The sequence below is a fragment of the Choloepus didactylus genome, chromosome 23 (genome assembly GCF_015220235.1).
Source record: "Choloepus didactylus isolate mChoDid1 chromosome 23, mChoDid1.pri, whole genome shotgun sequence".
NCBI classification, from domain to species: Eukaryota; Metazoa; Chordata; class Mammalia; order Pilosa; family Megalonychidae; genus Choloepus; species Choloepus didactylus.
The window spans coordinates 8920641-8942382 of NC_051329.1; the positions used below are offsets into that span (position 1 = coordinate 8920641).

The window sequence follows — 21742 nt, forward strand, 5'->3', positions numbered from 1 at the left end:
TTTTCATTCAAGTGGTTTTACTGAGCCTAAAAAAGCAAGAATTACATACAGAATGACTTTGAGCTTCAACAAGTCCGTCATTTCACCAAGCTAGCATTTTTCTTAACTTAAATAATAGATGTAAAGCAAATAACCTGCCACGTTTATTTACAAAATAGTTTTATGGATAGGTGAGATCTTTGAGATTTTCTGGTTCGGTATTCCCCAAACTATGATCATTCATACACTACCTTCACTGTAATGTTATTCGTATAATATTTTTCTTTAAAGTAACTCTCCCTTTTTTGCCTTTACTTATCCATGTTCTTAAATTTTGAGCTTACACAGAAGCAGAGTGAATATTACAATGAACCCCCCTCATATACCCAACTGAAATGGCAATCAGTTCTTGATCACTTTAGTTCATCTGTATTCCCACTCACCCCTCACCCTATCATGGATTATTTTGAAGCAAATCCTAGACAGCCTGTCATTTCATCTATAAATACTTCTGTTTGTATCCCTAAAAAAATAAGGATTATCTATTTGTTTTAAATTGTAGTGTTTATTTTAAAGTTATAAATCTGTCACACATGTTTGTAAACATGAAACAATATTAAATACGTGTAAATTAAAATTTATTGCTCTTCCAATTGCCATTTTGTTGAGATAACATTATAAATAGGTTGGTATATCTTTCCATACTGTTCTTCAAGTGTGTATTAGCATATACAGATGCATATATATATACATAATACATGTTTTTTACAAAAAAAGTTTTGTACAAATTACTCAAATTTGCTTTTTTCCCAAAGTTATCTTTATTGAGAAATAATTTATAGAAAATAAAATTCACCCTTTATAGGTATATGGTTTGATGAGTTTTTTTTTAATTTAATTTTATTTTGAAATAAATTCAAAGTTATAGGAACAGTTGCAAAAACAATACAAACCCCATACACAGAACTCCAGCATACCCTGACCCCCCTCCCCTGATACCCCAATCCACCAACTTTAACATACTGTCACACCGGTATTTCTTTCCCTCCCTATCCATCATCTATTGCTCTGTCTTCTGAACGTATGAGAGCAAGCTGCACCCATCCTTGAACAAACACTATAATTCACATATGCAATTCCCATGAACAAGAATATTCTTTTATGCAATCCCATTAAATGCAGCTAAGAGATTCAACATTGATACAAAGCATACATTCTGTATTTCCTTTTTTTTTTTTCCCCCCTTGTCTCAACTGTGTCCCTTTGAGCCTCCTGTCCTCCATCCTCAGATCCCATCCAGGGTCATCCTTGGCACTGAATTGTCATCTATTTAGACTGTCCTTTTTTTTTTTTTTTCAATTGTGGAAATATATATACAGCCTAAATCTTCCCATTCTACCCCCTCCCTAGCCTTCTGTTAGTGGAATTAATCAGATTTAGAATGTTGTAATGCTATCTCTTTCCCATCATCCATTACTAGAAATTTCCCTTCACTTCAAACAGCAATCCTACACTCATTTCTTAACTCCCCATTGCCCCTTCCCCCATTTCTCTTAACCCATACTCTACTTTTCATCTCTATGGTCATATTCTCTGATAATTTCTTTGTGTTTACTGTGGGTCTTAAAATTAAACTCTTAAATCCATAACAATCTTGTTTTTCTTTGATACCAACTTAACTTCAATAGGACACATAAACTATGCTCCTATACTCCTCCATTCCCCCACCTTTATATAGTTCTTGTCAAAACTTGCATATTTTACATTGAGTTCAGAACCACTGATTTGTCATTAGAGTTTGTGTATTTTATATCATGTAGGAAGTAAATAGTGGAGTTACAATTCACAAATTATTGACTTCTATTTGTATTCCATTGTGGTCAGAGAATGTGCTTTGAGTATATCCAATTTTTTTTTTTAAATTTATTTAGGCTTGTTTTATGTCCCAGCATATTAGTCCATTCTGGAGAAAGATCCATGATCACTAGAGAAAAATGAGTGTCTTGGTAATTTGGGATGTAAGGTTCTATATATGTCTGTTAAAATTCTCTATATCTCTTTCTCCTTTCTTTGTTCTCTGTTGGTAGGGCTCCCTTTAGTATCTGAAGTAAGGCAGGTTTTTTATTGGCAAAATCTCTCAGCATTTGTTTGTCTGTGAAAAATTTAAGCTCTCCCTCAAATTTGAAGGAGAGTTTTGCTGGATAAAGTATTCTTGGTTGGAAATTTTTCTCTCTCAGTATTTTAAATATGTCATGCCACTGCATTCTCACCTCCATGGTGGCTGCTGAGTAGTCACAACTTAGTCTTATGTTGTTTCCTTTGTATGTGGTGAATTGATTCTCTCTTGCTGCTTTCAGAACTTGCTCCTTCTCTTCAGTATTTGAGAGTCTGATCAGAATATGTCTGAGAGTGGGTTTATTTGGATTTATTCTATTTGGAGTTTGCTGGGCATTTATGCTTTGTGTATTTATATTGTGTAGAAGATTGGGGAAGTTTTCCCCAACAATTTCTTTTGAATACCCTTTCTAGACCTTTACCCTTCTCTTCCCCTTCTGGGACACCAGTGAGTCTTAAGTCTGGACGTTTTATTTTATCTGTCGTATCCCTGAGATCCATTTTGATTTTTTCGATCTTTTTCTCCATTCTTTCTTTTGTTCTTTCATTTTCTGTTCTGTGGACTTCTAGGACACTGAGTCATCGTTCAGCTTCCTCTAATCTTGTATTATGAATATCCAGAGTCTTTTTAATTTGGCCAACAGTTTCTTTTATTTCCATAAGATCTTCTATTTTTTTATTTACTCTTGTAATGTCTTCTTTGTGCTCTTCTGGGGTCTTCTTTATGTCCCTTATATCCTGTTCTATGGTCTTCTTCATGTCCTTTATATACTTTGCCATGTTTTCGTGCCTCGATTGTAGTTCTTTGATTAATTGTGCCAAGTACTGTGTCTCTTCTGATATTTTGATTTGGGTCTTTGGGATTGCATTCTCCATATCTGGTTTTATCATATGCATTAAGATTTTCTGTTGTTTTTGGCCTCTTGGCATTTGCTTTGCTTGATAGGGTTCTTCCAAGTTGTAAAAAAAAATACCAATTTAATTTTTCAGAAATACAAGTTGGTGGCGTACACTTTCTCTAACTAACCAGCAGATGGTGTCTGCGAGTCACCTATATCACTCAAGTCAGTTCTCAACTTTGTTCTTGTGGTGTGTGGGGAAATGATTCTTGTGGGGTTCAGTTGGTGAACTCAATTTGGGTGTGTTGCTGGAGCTGTCCACCCTGAATGTGGGGCGTGTGTCCCGGTGGTCAGGAAGGCAGGGCAGCTTTAATATTCAAACCTCCCAGGTGTTCCCAGAGATTCAAGGCTGTTGCAAGAGTCTAAGCCTCCATTTCAGTTCTGTCGCCGATCCTCTCTGACACTGACCCACAAACCACTGGCATTGATGTAGCTCCCTGGGTTTTCCAAGCGGGCCCCCTTTTCAGCTATGGTCTTCCAGGACCTCTGCTGAGGGAAGGCTATGCTACGTCACAAGTGCATGCCATCCCTCAAGGGAAGCCCCGGGCTGCCGGGCCGTGCAGGGGCGCTCTCAGCCTGATGCAAAGATGGCTGAACGGGGCGTCTCCACCCCTCCCCTCTCCTCACACAGCTCCTCCTTCCCAGCTCAGGGACGACTGGCGCGGCTCTGGGCTGTGGGCACGGCCGCGGGCAGGAGTGTCTCCAGCCTGCCGGGGAGTGGCTGCAAGCAGCAGGGTTTCTTTCTCCTTCCGGCTCTCCCCTCCGCTCCCCTGGCCTTGAGGGACTCTGCAGTCGGCTATCCTCCACACCAGACACCGAGAGGCGGGCTCAGACTGCTTCTGCCGTGCTTCCACTGCACGGTTTTCACTGTCGCAAATGCAGCCGCTCCTGGGTTTTTCCCTTTTTTTTAAAAAAAAAGAACCAGTCCATCTCCAAATGCCAACCCCTGGCTTCGCCACACTGCAGCATGGCTGCGGGTCTTTCAGCTGGCTTACTCACTCGTTTCAGAATTCAGACTCCCGTTTTCACCAAGTGTATGGCCCCTGTGGTTCTAGCAGACCTTGTCCAGCTGGTGCATTGCTGAAACCGGTACTCTGGCATCTTCTGGTTTTTATCTAGTATTTTTCACGGAGATATTATTTTGCCCTGTCTCACCTAGCTGTCATCTTAGGTTCTCCCGGTTTGATGAGTTTTGACAAATATATATACTCAGATAACTGACCCCTCAATTAAGATTTTCTTCACCCCAAAGAGTTCTCTCATTCCTGTTTATGGTCATTCACCTCTCAGGCCCTGAAAATTACTTATCCTTTCTGGCCCTATAGTTTTATCTTTTCCGGTAGGTCATATAAATGGAATTTTCTTTTTAAAGTAATTTTATTAGTAATTATATTGCATATAAGTGGATTAAATACTCCAATTAAAATGGCAGAATGGATTTAAAAACATGATCTAATTATATGCTGTCTGCAAGAGATATACTTTAGATTCAAAGACACAAATAGGTTAAAAGTAAAAGGATAGAAAAAGATGAACAATGAAAATAGTAACCAAAAGAGGGCTGAAGTGGCTATACTAATAGACAAAATAGACTTTAAGACAAAAATTGCAACAGGAAAAGGAGGACATTTTATAATGATTAAAGAATCAATCCATCAAGAAGATATAATAGTTATAAACACATGCTTCCAACAACAGAGGCTCAAAATACATGAAGCAAAAATGGATTGAATTGAAGGGAGAAGTCAACAATAGAGACTTCAATACCCTACTTTGAATTATTGACAGGACAACTAGACAGGAGATCAACAAGGAAATGGAAAATTTGAACAGCGTTATAAACCAACTAGACCTACCAGTCATGTATAGAACACAAATCCAACAGCAGAATATGTGTTCTTCTCAAGAGCACTTGGAACATTCTCCAGGATAGACCATATGTTAGGCCATAAAACAAGTCTCAGTAAACAAAAATAACTGAAAGCAGTATTCTTTCACTTAGCATAAGGCTTTGGAGATTTACCCATGTTATATATGTCAGTAGCTTGTTTTTAATGCTGAATAGTAGTCCATTGTGAGTATATATCACAGTCTGTATATCCATTTAGACTGCTGGATTGTTCCAATTTTTGGCTCTCATGACTCAGGTTGTTTGAGACATTTATGAAAAGATATGGGCACATGTTTTCGTTTGTCTTAGGTCAATACCTAAGATTGGGACTGATAGATCTTAAGGTAAGTGTATATTTAGCTTCATAAGAAACTGTCAAACTGTTTTCCAGAATGACTACTATTTTACATTCCCACCAGCAGTTTATGAGATTTTTCAGTAACTCCATGTACTTGCCAACACTTAGTATTGTTGTCTTGTTAATGCTATGCATTTTATCCCATTTTTCAACTAGGGAGCCATTGATTTTGAAGCCTTGAGTGGTGTCTCAGTGTGGTTTTAATTTGCACTTTCCTGATGGCTAATGATGTTGAGCATCTTTCCATGTGCTTTTTAGCCATTTTATCTCTTCTTCAGTAAACTGTTCAGATCTTTTGTCCATTTTCAAATTTGGCTGTTTGTTTTTTACTGAGTTGTGAAAGTTCTGTATATTCAGGATATGAGTTCTTTGTTTTACAGATGTGTTCTCTTGATCTGTGACTTGTCTTTATAGTTTGTAAACAGTGTCTCTTGAAGAGAAGTAGTTTTAAATTTTGATGTCTGCTGACAGGACTTAGAAGTAACAACACCTTATTAACAATGAGCACACTTACACTGAAAGCTTGGTTTCTAAAAATACTCTTCCACACTAAAAGGAACCAGGATTCCTTGGAGAAATGGTTGATTCCAGGGCCAGGACAGAGAGAGTACAAGATGAGCCTGGAATATCTTGTTGTACTAAAAAGCAACAAATGCTTTTTTGCTGAAAAGAATAATAGGGATTTGTCAAAAGGACATCAGAACCATCTTGAAAGGGTTCCCACTGGTCAAATTTTTGACAATTTGAGCATGAAGATAAATGATAATGGTAATGGATTATAACCTATTGAATAAAAGAGTAAACCCTGAGTCTCTGCAGACACAAATAAATAAATGGAGGGAAAGTGAGAGCCTCCCTTACCATGAAATGCCAACTAATAAACAGATTGAATTGGAAAATCACCTTTTGGTAACTATCATGGTAATAATTTATTCAGGCAATTAATGTATCAGTGCTAAAATAAGTGGATGAAAGTTTATTGAGGAGCAGGTTATTTACATAGTTTCAAAGTATCTCCCCACAAAATATGTGTTAACTACAGAGGGAAAAAACAGTACTTTTACAATGAAGAAATGTGAAAGATACTTCCTTAACTAAATGATCAAAGTTAAGATCACCAAAAATAGAACAAATCAGCAGTATATATCCCCTGATAAGATGTACTGAGAAGGAAACAGGTTTGCGTTTGTGGTTTACCCACCAAAACTGCACGATCTGACACTAATCACATAGAGATACTAGATGAATGCAAATTGATGGGTATTTTACAAAATAACTGGCCTGTACTCTTCAAAAATGTCAGGGTCACAAAAGACAAGGAAAAACTGAGGAACTGTTCATATTAAAGAGATATGACCATCAAATGCTACTTGTTAATTCTGTATTAGATCCTGGACCAGAAGAAGAGAAAACATTATTTTCTGTAAAGAATCAGTACATATTGAGAATCCCAAACTTCTTTTCCTTTGATGTTCAGGCCTAATAGAGCCTGTAAGACAGACAGAGATCGCTGCATATTGTTCTTTCTTGGGGTTGAATGATTTTTCAAATTTGACAATTTGTATTTTCTCTGTTGTGAATTATCTGCCATGTCCTTTATCCATTTATTAATTCATTGTATACATTTCCCAAATGTAACATTGTTATTATATTTTTTCTTGTTTTTTTTTTTTTGTAATTATTAAAGTAACAGGCTTTTTTCTTTTTTTACTAAATAGAAACCATATAAAGGGCATGAAGGAAGAAATGAAAGGCCCTTATATCTACATCCCACTCTCCAGATATTCTCCCTCTCATTTCGTTTTTTAAAGTTTGCCTCCTACCCTTTTTGCTTCCTTTCACTGTTTAAAAATTTCTCAATATTTATGTGAATTATTAATGTAGCAAAAACATATGTCTTTATGGATTAGGAAAGCAAAGAACTTACAGTGAAAAACCTGTATGTTAGCCAACGTAGATTTCATGAAAATTGTATACTTACGTTCAAAACATACATGTTTATGCATATTCAAGAATATCTTAAATATGAAGACCTTATAGCATTACATAACTGATGTATACTTAATAATAAGACTATGACTACATAAAGCTAATTAGTAGCTTAAATTCTAGGATATTGGAAACTGGTACGGGTTGAGATTAGAGGTAAGTCTTCTTTCACAAGATTAATTGGGTCTATTTAAAAAATTAATTGGGTCTATTTTGAAAAAATTTCAAACTTACAGGAAAGTTGCAAAAATAAAATAGAAATAATCCACAGAACTCCCAACATACCCACATCCAGATATGCACTTAACATCTATTAGCATTTGCGACATCCCTCCCTCCTGCCATTTCTCTTTCTCTTACTTTACTTTACTTTTACTTACTTTACTGCTGTCTCTCTTTCTCTTACTTTACTTTTCTCATAAAATTCGAGAGTAAGTTGCATACATCAAGTTCCTCTAACATTTAAAACTTTCACGGACTCCTGAGAACAAGGACACTCACCTAAAGTACAGCTATCAAGTTCAAGAAAAGTAATATGACTATGAAGGAAACAATCTATGTTCTACTTTGGGACATTTTTTTTCTTTCATTATTAGATCCAGTCCAGGATCATACTAACTGAATCTTTTGATTATGACCCTCAATGGAATAATGGAATTTTAGAACTAAAATTCTTTTGGAAATTCTTTTGTAACCACCTCATATTTTTAGATGAGAAACAAATGCCTGGAATATAGTAGCTGTTCCATGTATATTTTTTGAATTAATGGATGACTGAAATGAGGTCGGTATAGATTAAATGCCCTTCTCAGCCTTCTGTGACACTTGACCTCTATTGTTTAAGGAAGAAGAGTGTTAATAGTGAAGCTTTCACTTATTCATTTAACAAATATTTACTGAATGCCAGTGATGTGCCAAGTACTGTTTAGTGTGTCGTTCTTTAGTATTTTTAACGCTTAGGTTCATGGAGAAGGGTGTCTTTCAGGTCATAAGTGATTTGTAGATTATTAACTATGCATCCTGTGGTATAGTGAATACTTGCTGTTTTCCCCAGATTTAGGTGTCCCGGAGCCGGGTAATTGGCATGTGGAATGAAAAATGGTCCTGCCTATGGACTCGTAATGAACTGAATTTTTTTTGTGTATGTTTTTTTCCCAGCTGGAAGAAGAGAGATCTGTACTCAATAATCAGTTGTTAGAAATGAAAAAGAGGTAGGCTTTCTTTTTTGTTTACTGTTGTGTGTGTATTTAATAAGGGAAGTGTCAGCATATGCTGTGTATGGTGACTTGGAGTAGAAAAGAAGGGACCTTATATTTAGAAGATTGCATTCTGATGGTTTGGTACTCAAAATTGACAAATTATGAAAATTCATTTGCTAAATTTTCACTATATTTACAGAAACAAAGAATAGTTTAATTTTTAAATCACATACAGTTGCATTTATTAAGAAGTGTTCTAAAAATCATATTGTTTCATATTATACTGCTGTTACCTCCTAGTTTCAGTAACTAATGAAAAATATCATAATTTTACATGGAGCAGTTGACCTGCATATAAACACTGATTTCAATTATATAAAAATTTAATTTTTTCAGTGATAATGGGTGTTAGCACCATTTTAAATGTTTCTATTTCTTTTCTAAAAAGGAGCTTTGTTGTTTATTAGTCTTTCATGATAAGATTCTTCAAATGGAAGCCTAGTATTATTTTTCCAGTACTTTCGAGCAGCGATGAATGTGGCCCACAGAAATAATCACTGTAGAAGCCCGATGCTTATACAGCTTCCTAGTTGCTGTCTACTTTCTAAAAATGTGCAGTTTGTGTCTAGAGAAATCCTGTACTTTACCCTGCATGAAAAGCAGATTATGTTACTGTTGCTGAGAATCACAGCCTATGCAATGGTTTGCAGTAGAATACTGAATAGATGTGTATCAGAAGTAGACGCATGCTTTTTTTCCCGTTTAAAAAAAAATAATTAAACAAAAACCTTTCAGAATAGCATAACCAAGAATTCCTCCATGCTCTTGCAAAGTATTTTCATTTACTTGTCAGGGCAGAGGAATGTTCCTTACTGACACACTGACGTACTGAATTTTACACTGGCAATGTCCCCTCCTGCCAGCATGGCGATGGCTTAGGAGTTTGGGGTTTTATTTAGCCCACAAAAATATGCGAGTTTCTTAAGGCATTCTAAAGGACATTAGGCCTCAGTTCAGGAGTGGCTTTCCTTCTTTCTTTCTTTATTTTCTTTTTTGTTAAGAAATGCTTAGATTCATTCTTCTTTAAAATTTCACGAAGGTCGTGTTTTTCCAGAATGCATGTGTGGTCTCTGTTGACCAGGAGGCGTGGTGACTTGTCTTCCCTGCCTTCAGCTAGTCCCCGTGTACAGGCACGGCTTTGTCCTATGTGGGCCTCAGGGTGTGGAATTTTGCATACATAAAGCTATATTTCTTTAAAAGACCGTCATGTAGCCAGTTATCCAGGATTTGTGGAAAAACAAGTAGGGTTTGGGTTCTTGTGAATCTGCCGCAAGGGAACACACACAGAAGTGGGCTGGTGTAAGTGCTGCCATATCCCCTTCCGTTTAGGTAGCACTTCATAATTCACCCACTCATCTAATCTCAAAACAGTGCGGTGAAGTCCCCGAAAGTTAAGTAACTTGGTCAAGGACTCTGGGCTGATGAATGAGAGATGCATAAGACACAGTCTGCAGATTTTTATGCTAGTTTTCTTCCCACTCTACCTTTAAGACTTTTATTTATTAATTTATTTGATTTATCTTTTTTTAAAAAGAGAGGCTGTGCATCTGTAATTCTTACTTAAACATGAGACTAACTAAATCATGTGCCTTTCAAAACATGATTAGTCTTGTGACTTTTTTCATGACTTAAAAAGGTAGAACAAATTTGGGTACCATGAGATTGTCTGGCCTTTACTTCACCATCTCTGCTCCTGTTTTAAGTCCTGGGTATGTTTTGTGAGAATGTCTTTTTAATTATACTAATTTTGATCAGATATAGATGAAGGTGACAAATTTAAAAACCTCTTAGTTTCTCATATTTGGAACTGTTTTTTAATTTATTTGTTACTTAACCCCCATAGAAAATTATTTCCATTTTAGAAATCTGAATGTAAATGTACTTTAATAATTTGGGTCCTTAAATGCCTTCTAAAAGTCAGGTTGGTAAAGGATTTGTATGTGTGTAATAGTTAAGTAAATTCATCTAGCAGAGAGTACTAAAAAGAGTTTGATATGATCTTAATCTAAAAGCTGGGAAGTACTTAAATCAGAAGGATATTTGAAATGTAATTTCAAGTTAATGCGAAGTTCCTGTGAGAACTGAGAACTTAGTCGGAAGTTTAATTTAGAAGTGATAGTTGAATTTAGAGTCAAGATAGTATATAATCACTTCATTCAAGTGGTCATCATCCTAAAGTACAGTTTCAAGTTATACATTCATTGCCTCTCTTTAACTTATTTTTAGGACTTCTGACTGTAGGATGAAATTAGTTACCATTAAGAAATTAGTAGCATCCTCTTGTATTTGCTGTGGGTTTTTTTTTCCCCCATTTGGGGGGTGTGGTATTTGTAAATATTGATTAGCAAGCAATATATTGCAGACTTTTTCATCTTGAGTTCAAAAATCAGGTCTCCAAATGAGGCAAACTATTTTCAAAACAGGTTCCAAGATGTCTGATAAATAAAGCAGAGAAAACTTTGAATTGCTCTAATTGACAGAACTGGAGATGTATGTTCCTCTCCACCACACAAGTCTAAAGCAGACTTGGGTACGTGTTCAGCTTCCCTCCCTTTTCTAGACTTTTTGATGTCGAGGAGAGATTCCAAAGCCATAAGCTTAGACATGGAATTTTGGGAGTCAGAATTAATTCTGTTAGTGTAAGTGCACGATTTCTGTCAGGAACTAAGAACCGTTGCCGATGCTGTCTGCAAACTCTGAAGAGGCCGCGTGCTCCTCAGCTCACTAAGCTCGCTGTGGGTGGCTGTCTGACTGTCTCCGAGCTCCGCTCCGTATCAATGCTCATTCCACTCCTCTCTTTTCCCTTTCCTGCTCTTGCTTCCTTTGCTATATCTGTGTGTCTTTAATGGTAAGACTAAAGAAAGTCTATCCACGTCATAATAAATAAATTTCATATATTTTTAGTAAACCAAATTGTTGTACATATTTTTTGGCTGCCTTTGTCCCTATGTGTCTTGCTTTTGTTTTGTAAAATATTCTCAGCAGTATATACACATATACACACCAACACACATATATTTCTTTTTTATATCTTTATACAGCAAAGAACCTCAGTACAAATTTAGTTCTCCTCACTGTCTTTGCATTTCTCTTCATGTTTCTAATATTTGGTTCTTGTTATCTTGCATTTTTAAAGCTTGCCCAGTAACTCTTTAAGGTATTTGCTTCATTACTGGAATTTATTTCTTAATTAAGTAGTGAGGAAAGAATCTGGGCAATATGTTCCCTTGGGTGATGGGGTGAGAAAAAAAAAATAATTTCTGACCCTTATAGCCCTTCTTTCATATTGTGTTTATCTTCTCTTCTTGATCTTTTGAATAATTAATTCCAAGTCATTCCAGCTATCATGGCTTAAAAGTAATCTGGGTCCCCCTGTCAGTCTGATTTGTGACTCAGATGTCAGTAATGTTGGCATAAATGTTTTAATGTAGCTCTTCTGGGTTTGCACGGTGGGAGCAGGACTTTAGAAATGGTCTAAGAAGCCAATGAACATCAGTCACAAAGATGAGCTTCCAGAGTATTTGTGTCATGTCATTTAGCATATAAATCACAATTCAGATCTCTTTCTTAACCATGCATCTTTCTGCAAACTACAACAAATACCCTGCTTGCCACCTTAGAATGCACCTTCACTTAGGAGTTGTCTGTATACATGATTCGAGGATAGAGTAGTTGATGGCCCCAGAGAGTGACACCTGCTCCTTTTCCCTCTGCCGGGTGGTAGTGTGTCTGTCCTCCCCTAATACAAAAACCTGTGGGACCCTGACAGAGTCCGGATTGTAGGAGAATCTAAACCATTAAACCACCACCAAATCCGGATCATTTTCAGTAAAAACATTTGAAGATACATTTTTCAAAGATGAGTTGGAGTTATAACAAAGTTCCTGAAGTAGTTTTACAATAGAATAAGCTATTAAATAATTTTAACAGAGACTTAAGAATCCCAAAAGTTATTGAATATTTGGATAACATCAGATATTTACTTTCCAGGTGGCTTTACATTCCTTCCATTTAAATTTTTTTATTTGTTTTAACCAAAACAAGATCCTGTTTCCTAACAAGGTGTTATTCACTTACTAATTTAGCAGCACTGATGCCCGCCCCTGTCCAGCGTACATATAATGTTTGGGTGTTGAATTCAGGAAATTTCTGTAAGTCTCAGATTCTTTTCTGACTACTTATCATTCTGGAGTGTAAGTGTAAGCCACACAGTGAGATAAATACAAGACTTAAATTTCCATTTCTGTGTAGAATTTCAATTTACCATAAACCATGAGAATTCTGTAATTCATATGCCGGATATCTTGGGTCTCACTAACCAGACATACATTCCACCATAGCTAACCTGGGCCTCAGTTTCCTCCTCCTTCAGTTGATTCTGAGATGGACTGAACCAGCCTGTGCTCTGCTGCACCCAGTTACTCCTATCAGAGCCGAGAGCAGTTGGGCTGATCATTAAAGTGCTGACCTCTCGCTGCTCGTTAACTCTCTCCATTCATGCCGTGTCTTAGCTTGTGGGACAGCAAAGAAAGTATGGCCTGAGGGCTCACTAGGAAAATTTTCTCCAGTTTTGTTCTTCCCAAAATATTTTTGTGATACCAGGTCTTTTTGCATTTCATACTGCATGTGATTTTTTTAAATCTTTGTTTTAAAATACTTTGATTTGCAGAAGAGTTAAAAAGATAGTTCCCATATGTCCTTCCGCCAGCTTCCCCTAAGTTGAACAACTTACGTAACCACGGTACATTTGTCAAAACTAAGAAATTAACATTGGTACAACACCACTAACTAAACTCTAGACTTTTTCTGGATTTCCCCAGTTTCCCCATTAAAGTCCTTTATCTCTTCCAGGATATTGCATTGCATTTAGCAGTCATATCTCCTTAGTCTCTCCAATCTGTAACAATTCCTCAGTCTCTCCTGGTCTTTCCTGACCTTGATACTTTTAATGCATGTGATTTTTACCAAAAAAAAAATTTAATAAATAAATATATAAATATATATACTGTAACATATACTGTAAAAATATAAAACACATACCAGCCTGCCCTTTTAGGTTGTGTGTATTGTGTCTATCCCTCCCTCCCCATCTTTCCTTCATCTTTCCCTTTCTTTTTCCACTCCTTGGCTTCAAGGTATATGTTTCCCTTTCGTTAAAGGACCCCCCCCCCACCACCACCACCATTACATTGATAAATTCTGGCGAGGTGCCCCAGGGTTCTGAGAACACAACGGAGTGCTCTGACTTCTCCCTCCAGGCTCCCCCCGCCCCCCCGCTTTCATTCTGCACTTAGAAACCACTTTAACATTTACTTACTCTTCTTGCCTTTATGCAAATATCTTTTATTTCTATGAGTAATTTAATGTCCTCTTCAGATTCTATAGTTGAAAAGTAGTAATCCTTCAGTTTGAATAGTAGTAGCAGTCTTGGCTACTGTTTTGGCCCATAATGTCTCAAAAATACATTCTTGGAACTTCTAAAAAGTTACTGAAATTAGTGAGAACCAATTGATACTTCCAGCATAAAACGGCTCTGCATGACATCTGTATAATTGCTTTGCATGTGTGTATTTTTTTTCATGGTTATTATTGCTTGGTGATTTATTCAAAAAGTAAATTCAACTCCGGGTTAGATTTTAGTGGAAGTGTTTTTTGGGGGGGTGGGCTGGGTTGGGCTGGGTTGGGGTGTAACAGTTTATTTTGTAAGAGTACATCTTACAAATTTATTAACTTTTTTCTTTAAATTCAAATGGATACAATGATATGCAGATTCTGGCATGTCTATAAATAGGTAACTTTTTCTCCCCTCACAGTAAGTAAAACTTCAAGTAAAATTTTGCAACCATAATAATGGCCTTAACCCCCTATAAAACTTCCCTGTTATACTTTTTTTAAAAAATCAATATTAATTCTGTGTTTGGTTTAGCACATCTGTACAATGACCACTCTCTTGATTGATTTCTGGAATTTTTAAACTCTTTGGTCTTTTAGAGAATCCAAGTACATAAAAGACACAGATGAAGAAAAAGCTTCCTTGCAGAAATCGATCAGTATTACTAGTGCCTTACTCACAGAAAAGGATGCAGAGCTGGAGAAACTGAGAAATGAGGTAGAGTACCACCTAAGGTGAACGAACATTCATGCTGCCTGGTTTTGTTTAAACACCGAGCCTAAGCTGAACAACTTGTTTCAGGTCACAGTGCTCAGGGGAGAAAACGCCTCTGCCAAGTCCTTGCATTCAGTTGTTCAGTCTCTAGAGTCTGATAAGGTGAAGCTGGAGCTGAGGGTCAAGAACTTGGAGCTTCAACTCAAAGAAAACAAGAGGCAGCTGAGCAGCTCCTCAGGTAAACTGATGCCTCCATGGCCCGCCCTCCCACACCCTGTGGAGGAGCCGTTTGCAGGTGTTCTTTGGAGGCAGCTCTTGTGCTGCCCCAACAGGCCGTTGGTCCTCCACGCTTCTTTTGGCTCTCCCACCACTTAATGAAATGCGGGTGGTCACGACCAGGTCCAGCGCACAGGCCTGTGCCCCACAGGTAGTCACAGTGGGCCATGGCTGCCATCTCTGTAGCGGCTGTGGGTTCTAGAGCATTGCAGGGAAGGAGAGCAGAGACGGTCCCTTTGTGAGAGAGCGAGTTATCATTTCTCTAAATTCAGCTGGTTGTGATACACATTCTGACCCAGGCAAGCTAGCAGCTCTGAAGTTCTGTCCGGGTCCCGATGGGGGAGGCTGGCATCACCCGGAATCCTGCGTGTACATAAAGTGTCGAACACTGGCCCTCTTGCTGCAAAAAACAAGGAAAAAAGATTGCAATTTTTTTCCAATCTCCCCTCCACTTTTTTCTTTTAATATAAGGTAATACTGATAATCAGACAGAAGAAGAAGAAAGAGCCCAAGAGAGTCAGGTAATTTTCCTTCTGTATTGCTTTGCTTTCTTGCTATTTTTATATTAGCTTTTGAACAGGTGATATATTCATATGGTCCAGACATTGAATATAAACAAACAAACAAAAAAACCACAGTGAAATGTTTCCCTCCAAAGCTGTTTCTTCTGCCCAGTTCCCATCCCCTCACACAGATAATCAGTGTAGTTAGTACCTTTTTTTCTTTTTTTATCTTTCCAGGGATTTAAAATATATATATACACACACCAAAAAAATGTATATACAAGCAATTTCATATAGTCTTTCCCCCTCCTTTGTTACATAAATATTGGTATGTTACATATGCTTTCTAATAGCCTTATAGTATTCTATCATATGGTCATACCATATTTATTTAATTAGTCCCCCAATAGTTGACCTAATATAATAACATTTGGGATATTTCTGACCTTTTGTGTTTATTATAAACAATATTGCAATGAATGCTCTTGGGCATATATCATTTTGCACATGTACTAGTATTTCTGTAGGATAAGTTCCCAGTAGCAGAATTAAAACCAAGATTAACAAAACAAAATTTTTTTAATTAAAAATTTAAAAACGGGATTACACAAGGTACCATAAACAAGTGCTCTCATTGCTACTCAACAGTTCTTATTTTTCCCTATCTTGAATATACATTCTTTAGTTAAGGGTGAATCATGCCACTGGAAATGGAGTATTTTGGCCTGTTTTTAAAAAAATGGGATTAAAGGGAGGCAAACTATTCTTTATTTGAAAATGTAATTGCACACAAGTGACAAACATCCATATTTTAACTTTAATGCTATTTTAGATATATTTACACTGTTCAAATTTAACAGTACAAAAAGTCAGTTTTCATTTTTAAACAGTAGGAAAACAGTGAATTTGTTTTAGTTACCTGAAGTCTCCTTTGAGAGGCATGAGAGGATTCAACAAATGTTGTAACTCACCCTGGAATTTAGTATTGTTTGCTTAGTTTTGTTGTCTCATAGGCATAATCCTCGATTAACAATGTTTTCTCTTCCCCCCTTTCCTTTCTGCTTCCATTTGTTCCATCTGCTGCTGACAACATTTTTTCTTCCAATCAGCAAATGGTTTGTTTTATGTTTCTTAACTTGTGTGTGCGTGTGCATGTGTGACTTCCCCCTAAACGTATGTCCATTTTGGGAATTTTCCTTCTCCCTGAAATGGAGCTCTTAACAGGATAATGAATTATAAATAATCTAAAATGTAGTTGGAGAAGTGAAAATAGATTCAGTGGGTCAGCTTTCAGAGGTGGCCTGGTTGGGGCTGGAAGGGAATAGTCCATGAAGACCAGCTGCAGTGGTTGCTAGCTGTGTTCATAACTTGCCCCAGCAGAGGGAGAAAAAAGCCAAGCAAATACTATAAGTATTTATCAAAAAGTGATATATGTTTGTGTATATATATATATATTTAATATTGTAAAGTGAGATCTTTCAATGGACATTTAGGCAAATGAGACCTTTTTAGCATTCACAGAAGAGGGAAGAGACTTGGACTTGAAAGAAAATGTTCAAATTTAGGGCATTTCCTCCTCTCCTGCTGGCCATTTTGCTGACCCCACTGCCCAGGGAACCTTGGCGCAGGTGCTCGCCATGTGTGTGGCACTCGGAACCCTGCCTTGTCAGTGTGTGCCAAAGTGTCCCTCCTCAGTTGAGAGGGAACTTTAGCCTTCTCTTTTAAATGAAGACATATTTACTTATTTTCCTACCACTGCCAATCAGTAGATGCTAGATGGTGGTCTGAAATGAATTTCCATGTAACTTTTTCAATATCTAAAGAACAAAAAAGTTCTGGATTGGTTCTGAAGTTTAATGGAACAACTAGCTGGTTATAGTTTTGCAAACTTTTGCATATGTTTTTTATGTGGTAGAAGGTGGGAAAATAACCAAACTCCGGCTTACAGCATGCCACGTACCCAGAAATACAAGGTTATGACTTTGGGAGAATGCAAGGTGTTTTTTTTTCCCTATTGAAAGAAATAATTGTTTCTTACAGTTTTCCATGATTCAGTAGCATTCCACCAACCTACAGATTTAGATTTTAAGTATTATTTCATTTGCCTTCTCCATATAAAGCTTATCCATTTACAGTTGAAGACGTTAGATGAAATGTAATTTAAAATGTTTCTTAATATAAAAATAGCATCTATTCAGGAAAGAAAATTTGAAGACTATTGAAAGGTAGGAAGGGGAAAAAGAAAACTCCATAGCCCCCTAACTTAGGCGTGACCTCGCTGAGTTCAACTCTTTGTTCAGTCTCAGCATTCCTGTTCTTTCTGAAGTTTGAAAGGACGTATTCAGTAATAGCCACTGCTGGCCCCTGTGATGTCCAGCACACTTTGCAGCCATAGCATGAGAGTGCGCTTTCCTGACTTCTTGAAACTCCAGCTGATACATGTTTTAAATATTTTACACATCTCACTGTTTTTCTTTTTTTTATCTTTTCCAAACAAATCAGATTGATTTCCTAAATTCAGTAATAGTGGACCTTCAAAGGAAGAATCAGGACCTCAAGATGAAGGTAGAGATGATGTCAGAAGCAGCCCTTAATGGGAATGGAGATGACGTGAACAATTATGACAGGTATTTCATACTAAGCAGTGCTGGGTTGAACTGTAGTCCCATCAAGATAAACGGGTGTTTTAAAGTTACATTCTCTGGTAGGTTATAAAAACAAACAAAGATCCAAATCAAACAAAATAACAATTGCTTTGTGGTTACTTGGCTACAAGTAGATAGATGTCCATAAATCTGGTGAGAGAGTGATAGATCACAAATGGTTTGACATGAAAATTAAATAGCTGGGATGTAGTACTTACACTTGAGGCTCACAGGGTTGGCCATAATTAGTTCTTGCTTATTTTCTATTCTTTACACGTGTTGTCTCTTGAATTTCTTCTGATAGAGATAAGTTTCTGATTATACCTGTTAACATTTGTAGCGATGACCAGGAGAAGCAGTCCAAGAAGAAACCCCGCCTCTTCTGTGACATCTGCGACTGCTTCGATCTCCATGACACAGAGGATTGTCCCACGCAGGCACAGATGTCCGAGGACCCACCCCATTCCACGCACCACGGCAGCCGGGGCGAGGAGCGCCCGTACTGTGAAATCTGTGAGATGTTCGGGCACTGGGCCACCAACTGCAATGATGACGAGACCTTCTGATGAAGCCTCAACTTGAGAACTGGTCTTTCTAGGTGCACTAGCATTTAAGCAACTTAACACCAGCATTGTGTGTGCAGACTTCAGGAGAACTCATGCTATTTTTGACCCCATCAACAAATCCAAGAAAATATTTTGATCTTCCACAAATAGCCCTTTTAGTCTTCCCTTATTATGAGTTCCAATAATAAAGAAATACTTAGTAGGTGAGTTTTCACCTCTAAATTTGTCTTCTTGATTTTTAAAAGTAGTAACAAGACACTGCACCAGATACCATTATATTTATTGTCCCTAGGGAAACCTCATAGAAGAATCCCTATCCTCACAATACTTTATTTACATAATTTAAATTATGCTGTTACTTTTCATATTTGCACTAAAATGTTTCCAGGCTGCATTTGTATATTTAGAGTTTTTGGTTAAGCTTTGACACTGGAATGAGTTGAAAAAATGTGCCATTTTGCATTTTCATCTACTCATTTAAAGTATTTTATTTTTAATCAAAGAAATATCTGAGCTTTTTGCACTACCTGATGTCAGTAGTGCCTTTATTTCAGGCTTGATAGTACTTGGATGTGATTATAAAATCATGAAATAGGTAAAGGGAGAGGGAAGCCCCAAAACTGCTGTGGGGACATGTCGTAATCTATATGCTGCACCCACTTACTCTACTGTGGTGTTCATTTATTGGTTTTACATAATTTCAGCCTCTATATATTATACGTATATATTTTTATAAAATCTATATTTTGGGGGAAAAAAACACCCAATGTGTTTTTCTTTTCAGATTTTTACCTTTATGAAAAAGAAAATGCTCAAATGTTCATCAAGACATAACCAACTAGGCCAGAAATAGCATAGCTTTGCAACTATTTTTTTCTTTTTGTTTTCATTTTGTTTCTTTTCCAGAACTAAATAACTGGGAGAATTTTCTTCAAATTTTTTTTTCCTTCTCTTGCAGATAAACCCCAGCAGTCAATTAATTAGATAATAAGCCACTATAAAACACTCAAATTAACCAATCTACAATCTTCCTTTACAAGTTTTTTTAAATGTATTTTTAGATGAATGTATGATGAGAAATTCAACATTAATAATTTTGGATTTTCTTATCACAAAAAATAAAATGAAAGACCTCAACCATCAGAACCATTTATCAACCAGTTTGAATTATTTATCTTCATTTGAATGTCTTTAGAATATGTAAAAAGTAATAAATAAAATGTATCTTCCGTGCTACATGTATGATAACTTCTATTAATTGTATATATGCTTTTGATGTATTTTCCCCTCAAGATTATCAACTGTGTGATTGACAAGTGAATATTAAATAAATCTGTAATCAGTTGAAATTTTTGGTTATAAAAATATTATAATAGGAATTGTTTCACAAACAGAAAACATGTAAAACAGTATTAAAATTTGAGCAAACAAGTGTTCTGTATCTACTTGAATAAATGGTTATTCTTTTTTGCCAATGGTAGTAAACTGATATTATTCTCAAGTTTATTTGTCATAGTAGTTTTTCTTCAAACGAGGAAGCACTATAGAGCAAATAACAATTCCTACTGCAGTCTTGTTGGTAAACAACTTTTGAAAAATTGGTATGTTCTTGTAAAAATAACCCAGGTAACATAAAACACCTTTTCTTATTCATGTACCTTTGCTACACCATACTGTACAACCTGACAAAAATATAGGTGGGTCCTTGTAGTACCAACTATTAATCCATGAAATTTTGGAAAGAAACTGTGAAAGTTGCTCTGATCTTGACAAAAATGACTATTGAAGCCATTGTGTGCTAGGCCTTTGAACATGTGTTTTAAGAGCACAGACAGACCCAGGTAGATATTTTCAAAGCAGAGTACTAGTTGAACAAAAGCACATTGCTTTTTCCTAAATAAAACCTAAGTCTCATTCTCAACTTTGGTGTTGACTTTAAAGGATTAGAGGACTCTAGCACTAAACAAGTCTATGGTATTTATAGGGGAACTATGTATATACGGAAAACAATATAGCTATGTCTTCTGTGGTTTATAAAAGCACCTCTTTACTTGATCCACCTTCTAGCATCTTGATGCAGTTTGAAGGGGGGTAGTTTCTCATCCCAGTCTTGCTCATTTACACTCATTCTTGCCTGAGATTTTACTAGGCTTGGGCATTTTACCTATTAAGGCAAGTTGTGTCTCATTTAACAGCTAATTTCATGGCCCACTGGGTTCAACATTTATTCTCACAGTGCTAAAAGAATTCACATTCTCAGTTGAGCAACAAGCCCACTTATGAGAGGAGTTTGTGATACAGGTTGAGAACTAGGGCATGGAATAGTTTACCAGGGTGGTAATAAATTATTTTAAAATCTAAATGGCTTTAATGGGATTAGGACTTTAAAAGTGTAAGTTTTTTGTTTTGCTTTGCTTTGCGTTACTTTTCTGCTTCATCCTCGAATTTCACTCTCTGCTTACTCAAACTCCAAAGTAATTGCTTAAGGAAGTCCTTTTAAGAACAAAGTAAGCGCATACACGATGTTGAAAGGAGCCAAACATTTTCAAATCTCTTTCAGCAGATCCTAGATAGCCAATATCCACCTCAAAGCATCCTCCATCATCTTAAGAGTGCCACGCACTCTAAGCCTTCTCTGTGAGTTACCTCATGTCATTTACATCCTTTTGATTCTGAGAAAACTCACAAGGTAACGTGCAAATTTTACTAATGAAGCAAGTGGTGGGACCTAGATTTCAGCTCGAATAGTATTTGTGCGAAACGCCATGTCGCCGCACAAGTGTAGGCAAGGCTAACCAGAAAGCCTTCATTAATGAAAGCGAATGACCTTCCGATTGCCAAAATTTAAAAGATTTACATTTTAGCTCCAGGTTACCATTTCACAGCAAAGCGAGTACCTCTGCTGCTAAGGAAGTTACGATTTTTAAACGGGTCGACTGAGATCCAGTCTCCCTTCTTTAAACCCAATCCTCAGTGCCCGACTACTCCTGGACTGAACACAGGTCCTGGTTCCGGCTAGGACTTGAAAAAGAGGTGAGCAAAAACGGGCCGATAGAGACTTCCGGGTTTGGCCTGCCGTCAGCTGCCCTGGTCACGTGAATGCGTAGACACGTGACCGCATCCCTAGGTCTCGCGTAGGGGGAAAGCCGATGTGTT

The 21742-nt window shown here is 36.9% G+C and overlaps 1 protein-coding gene across 10 annotated transcripts in view; it reads left to right on the forward strand.

Moving 5' to 3' along the window:
* The window catches only part of CLIP1 (CAP-Gly domain containing linker protein 1), a 167419-nt gene extending 147358 nt beyond the window's left edge, over positions 1–20061 (forward strand). For 5 of the 10 annotated variants that reach the window (XM_037816725.1, XM_037816727.1, XM_037816734.1 and 2 more), the window contains 7 exons: positions 8390–8442; positions 14482–14599; positions 14684–14834; positions 15344–15393; positions 16485–16490; positions 17878–18002; positions 18361–20061. In XM_037816725.1, coding sequence (XP_037672653.1) covers positions 8390–8442; positions 14482–14599; positions 14684–14834; positions 15344–15393; positions 16485–16490; positions 17878–18002; positions 18361–18586 — 729 coding nt within the window. In that variant the 3' untranslated portion in view covers positions 18587–20061. Of the gene's footprint in view, positions 1–8389; positions 8443–14481; positions 14600–14683; positions 14835–15343; positions 15394–16484; positions 16491–17877; positions 18003–18360 lie in introns of those variants that run through there. The other 5 variants (XM_037816726.1, XM_037816728.1, XM_037816729.1 and 2 more) reach the window with 2 other exon arrangements.
* Positions 20062–21742: the final 1681 nt, after the last annotated feature.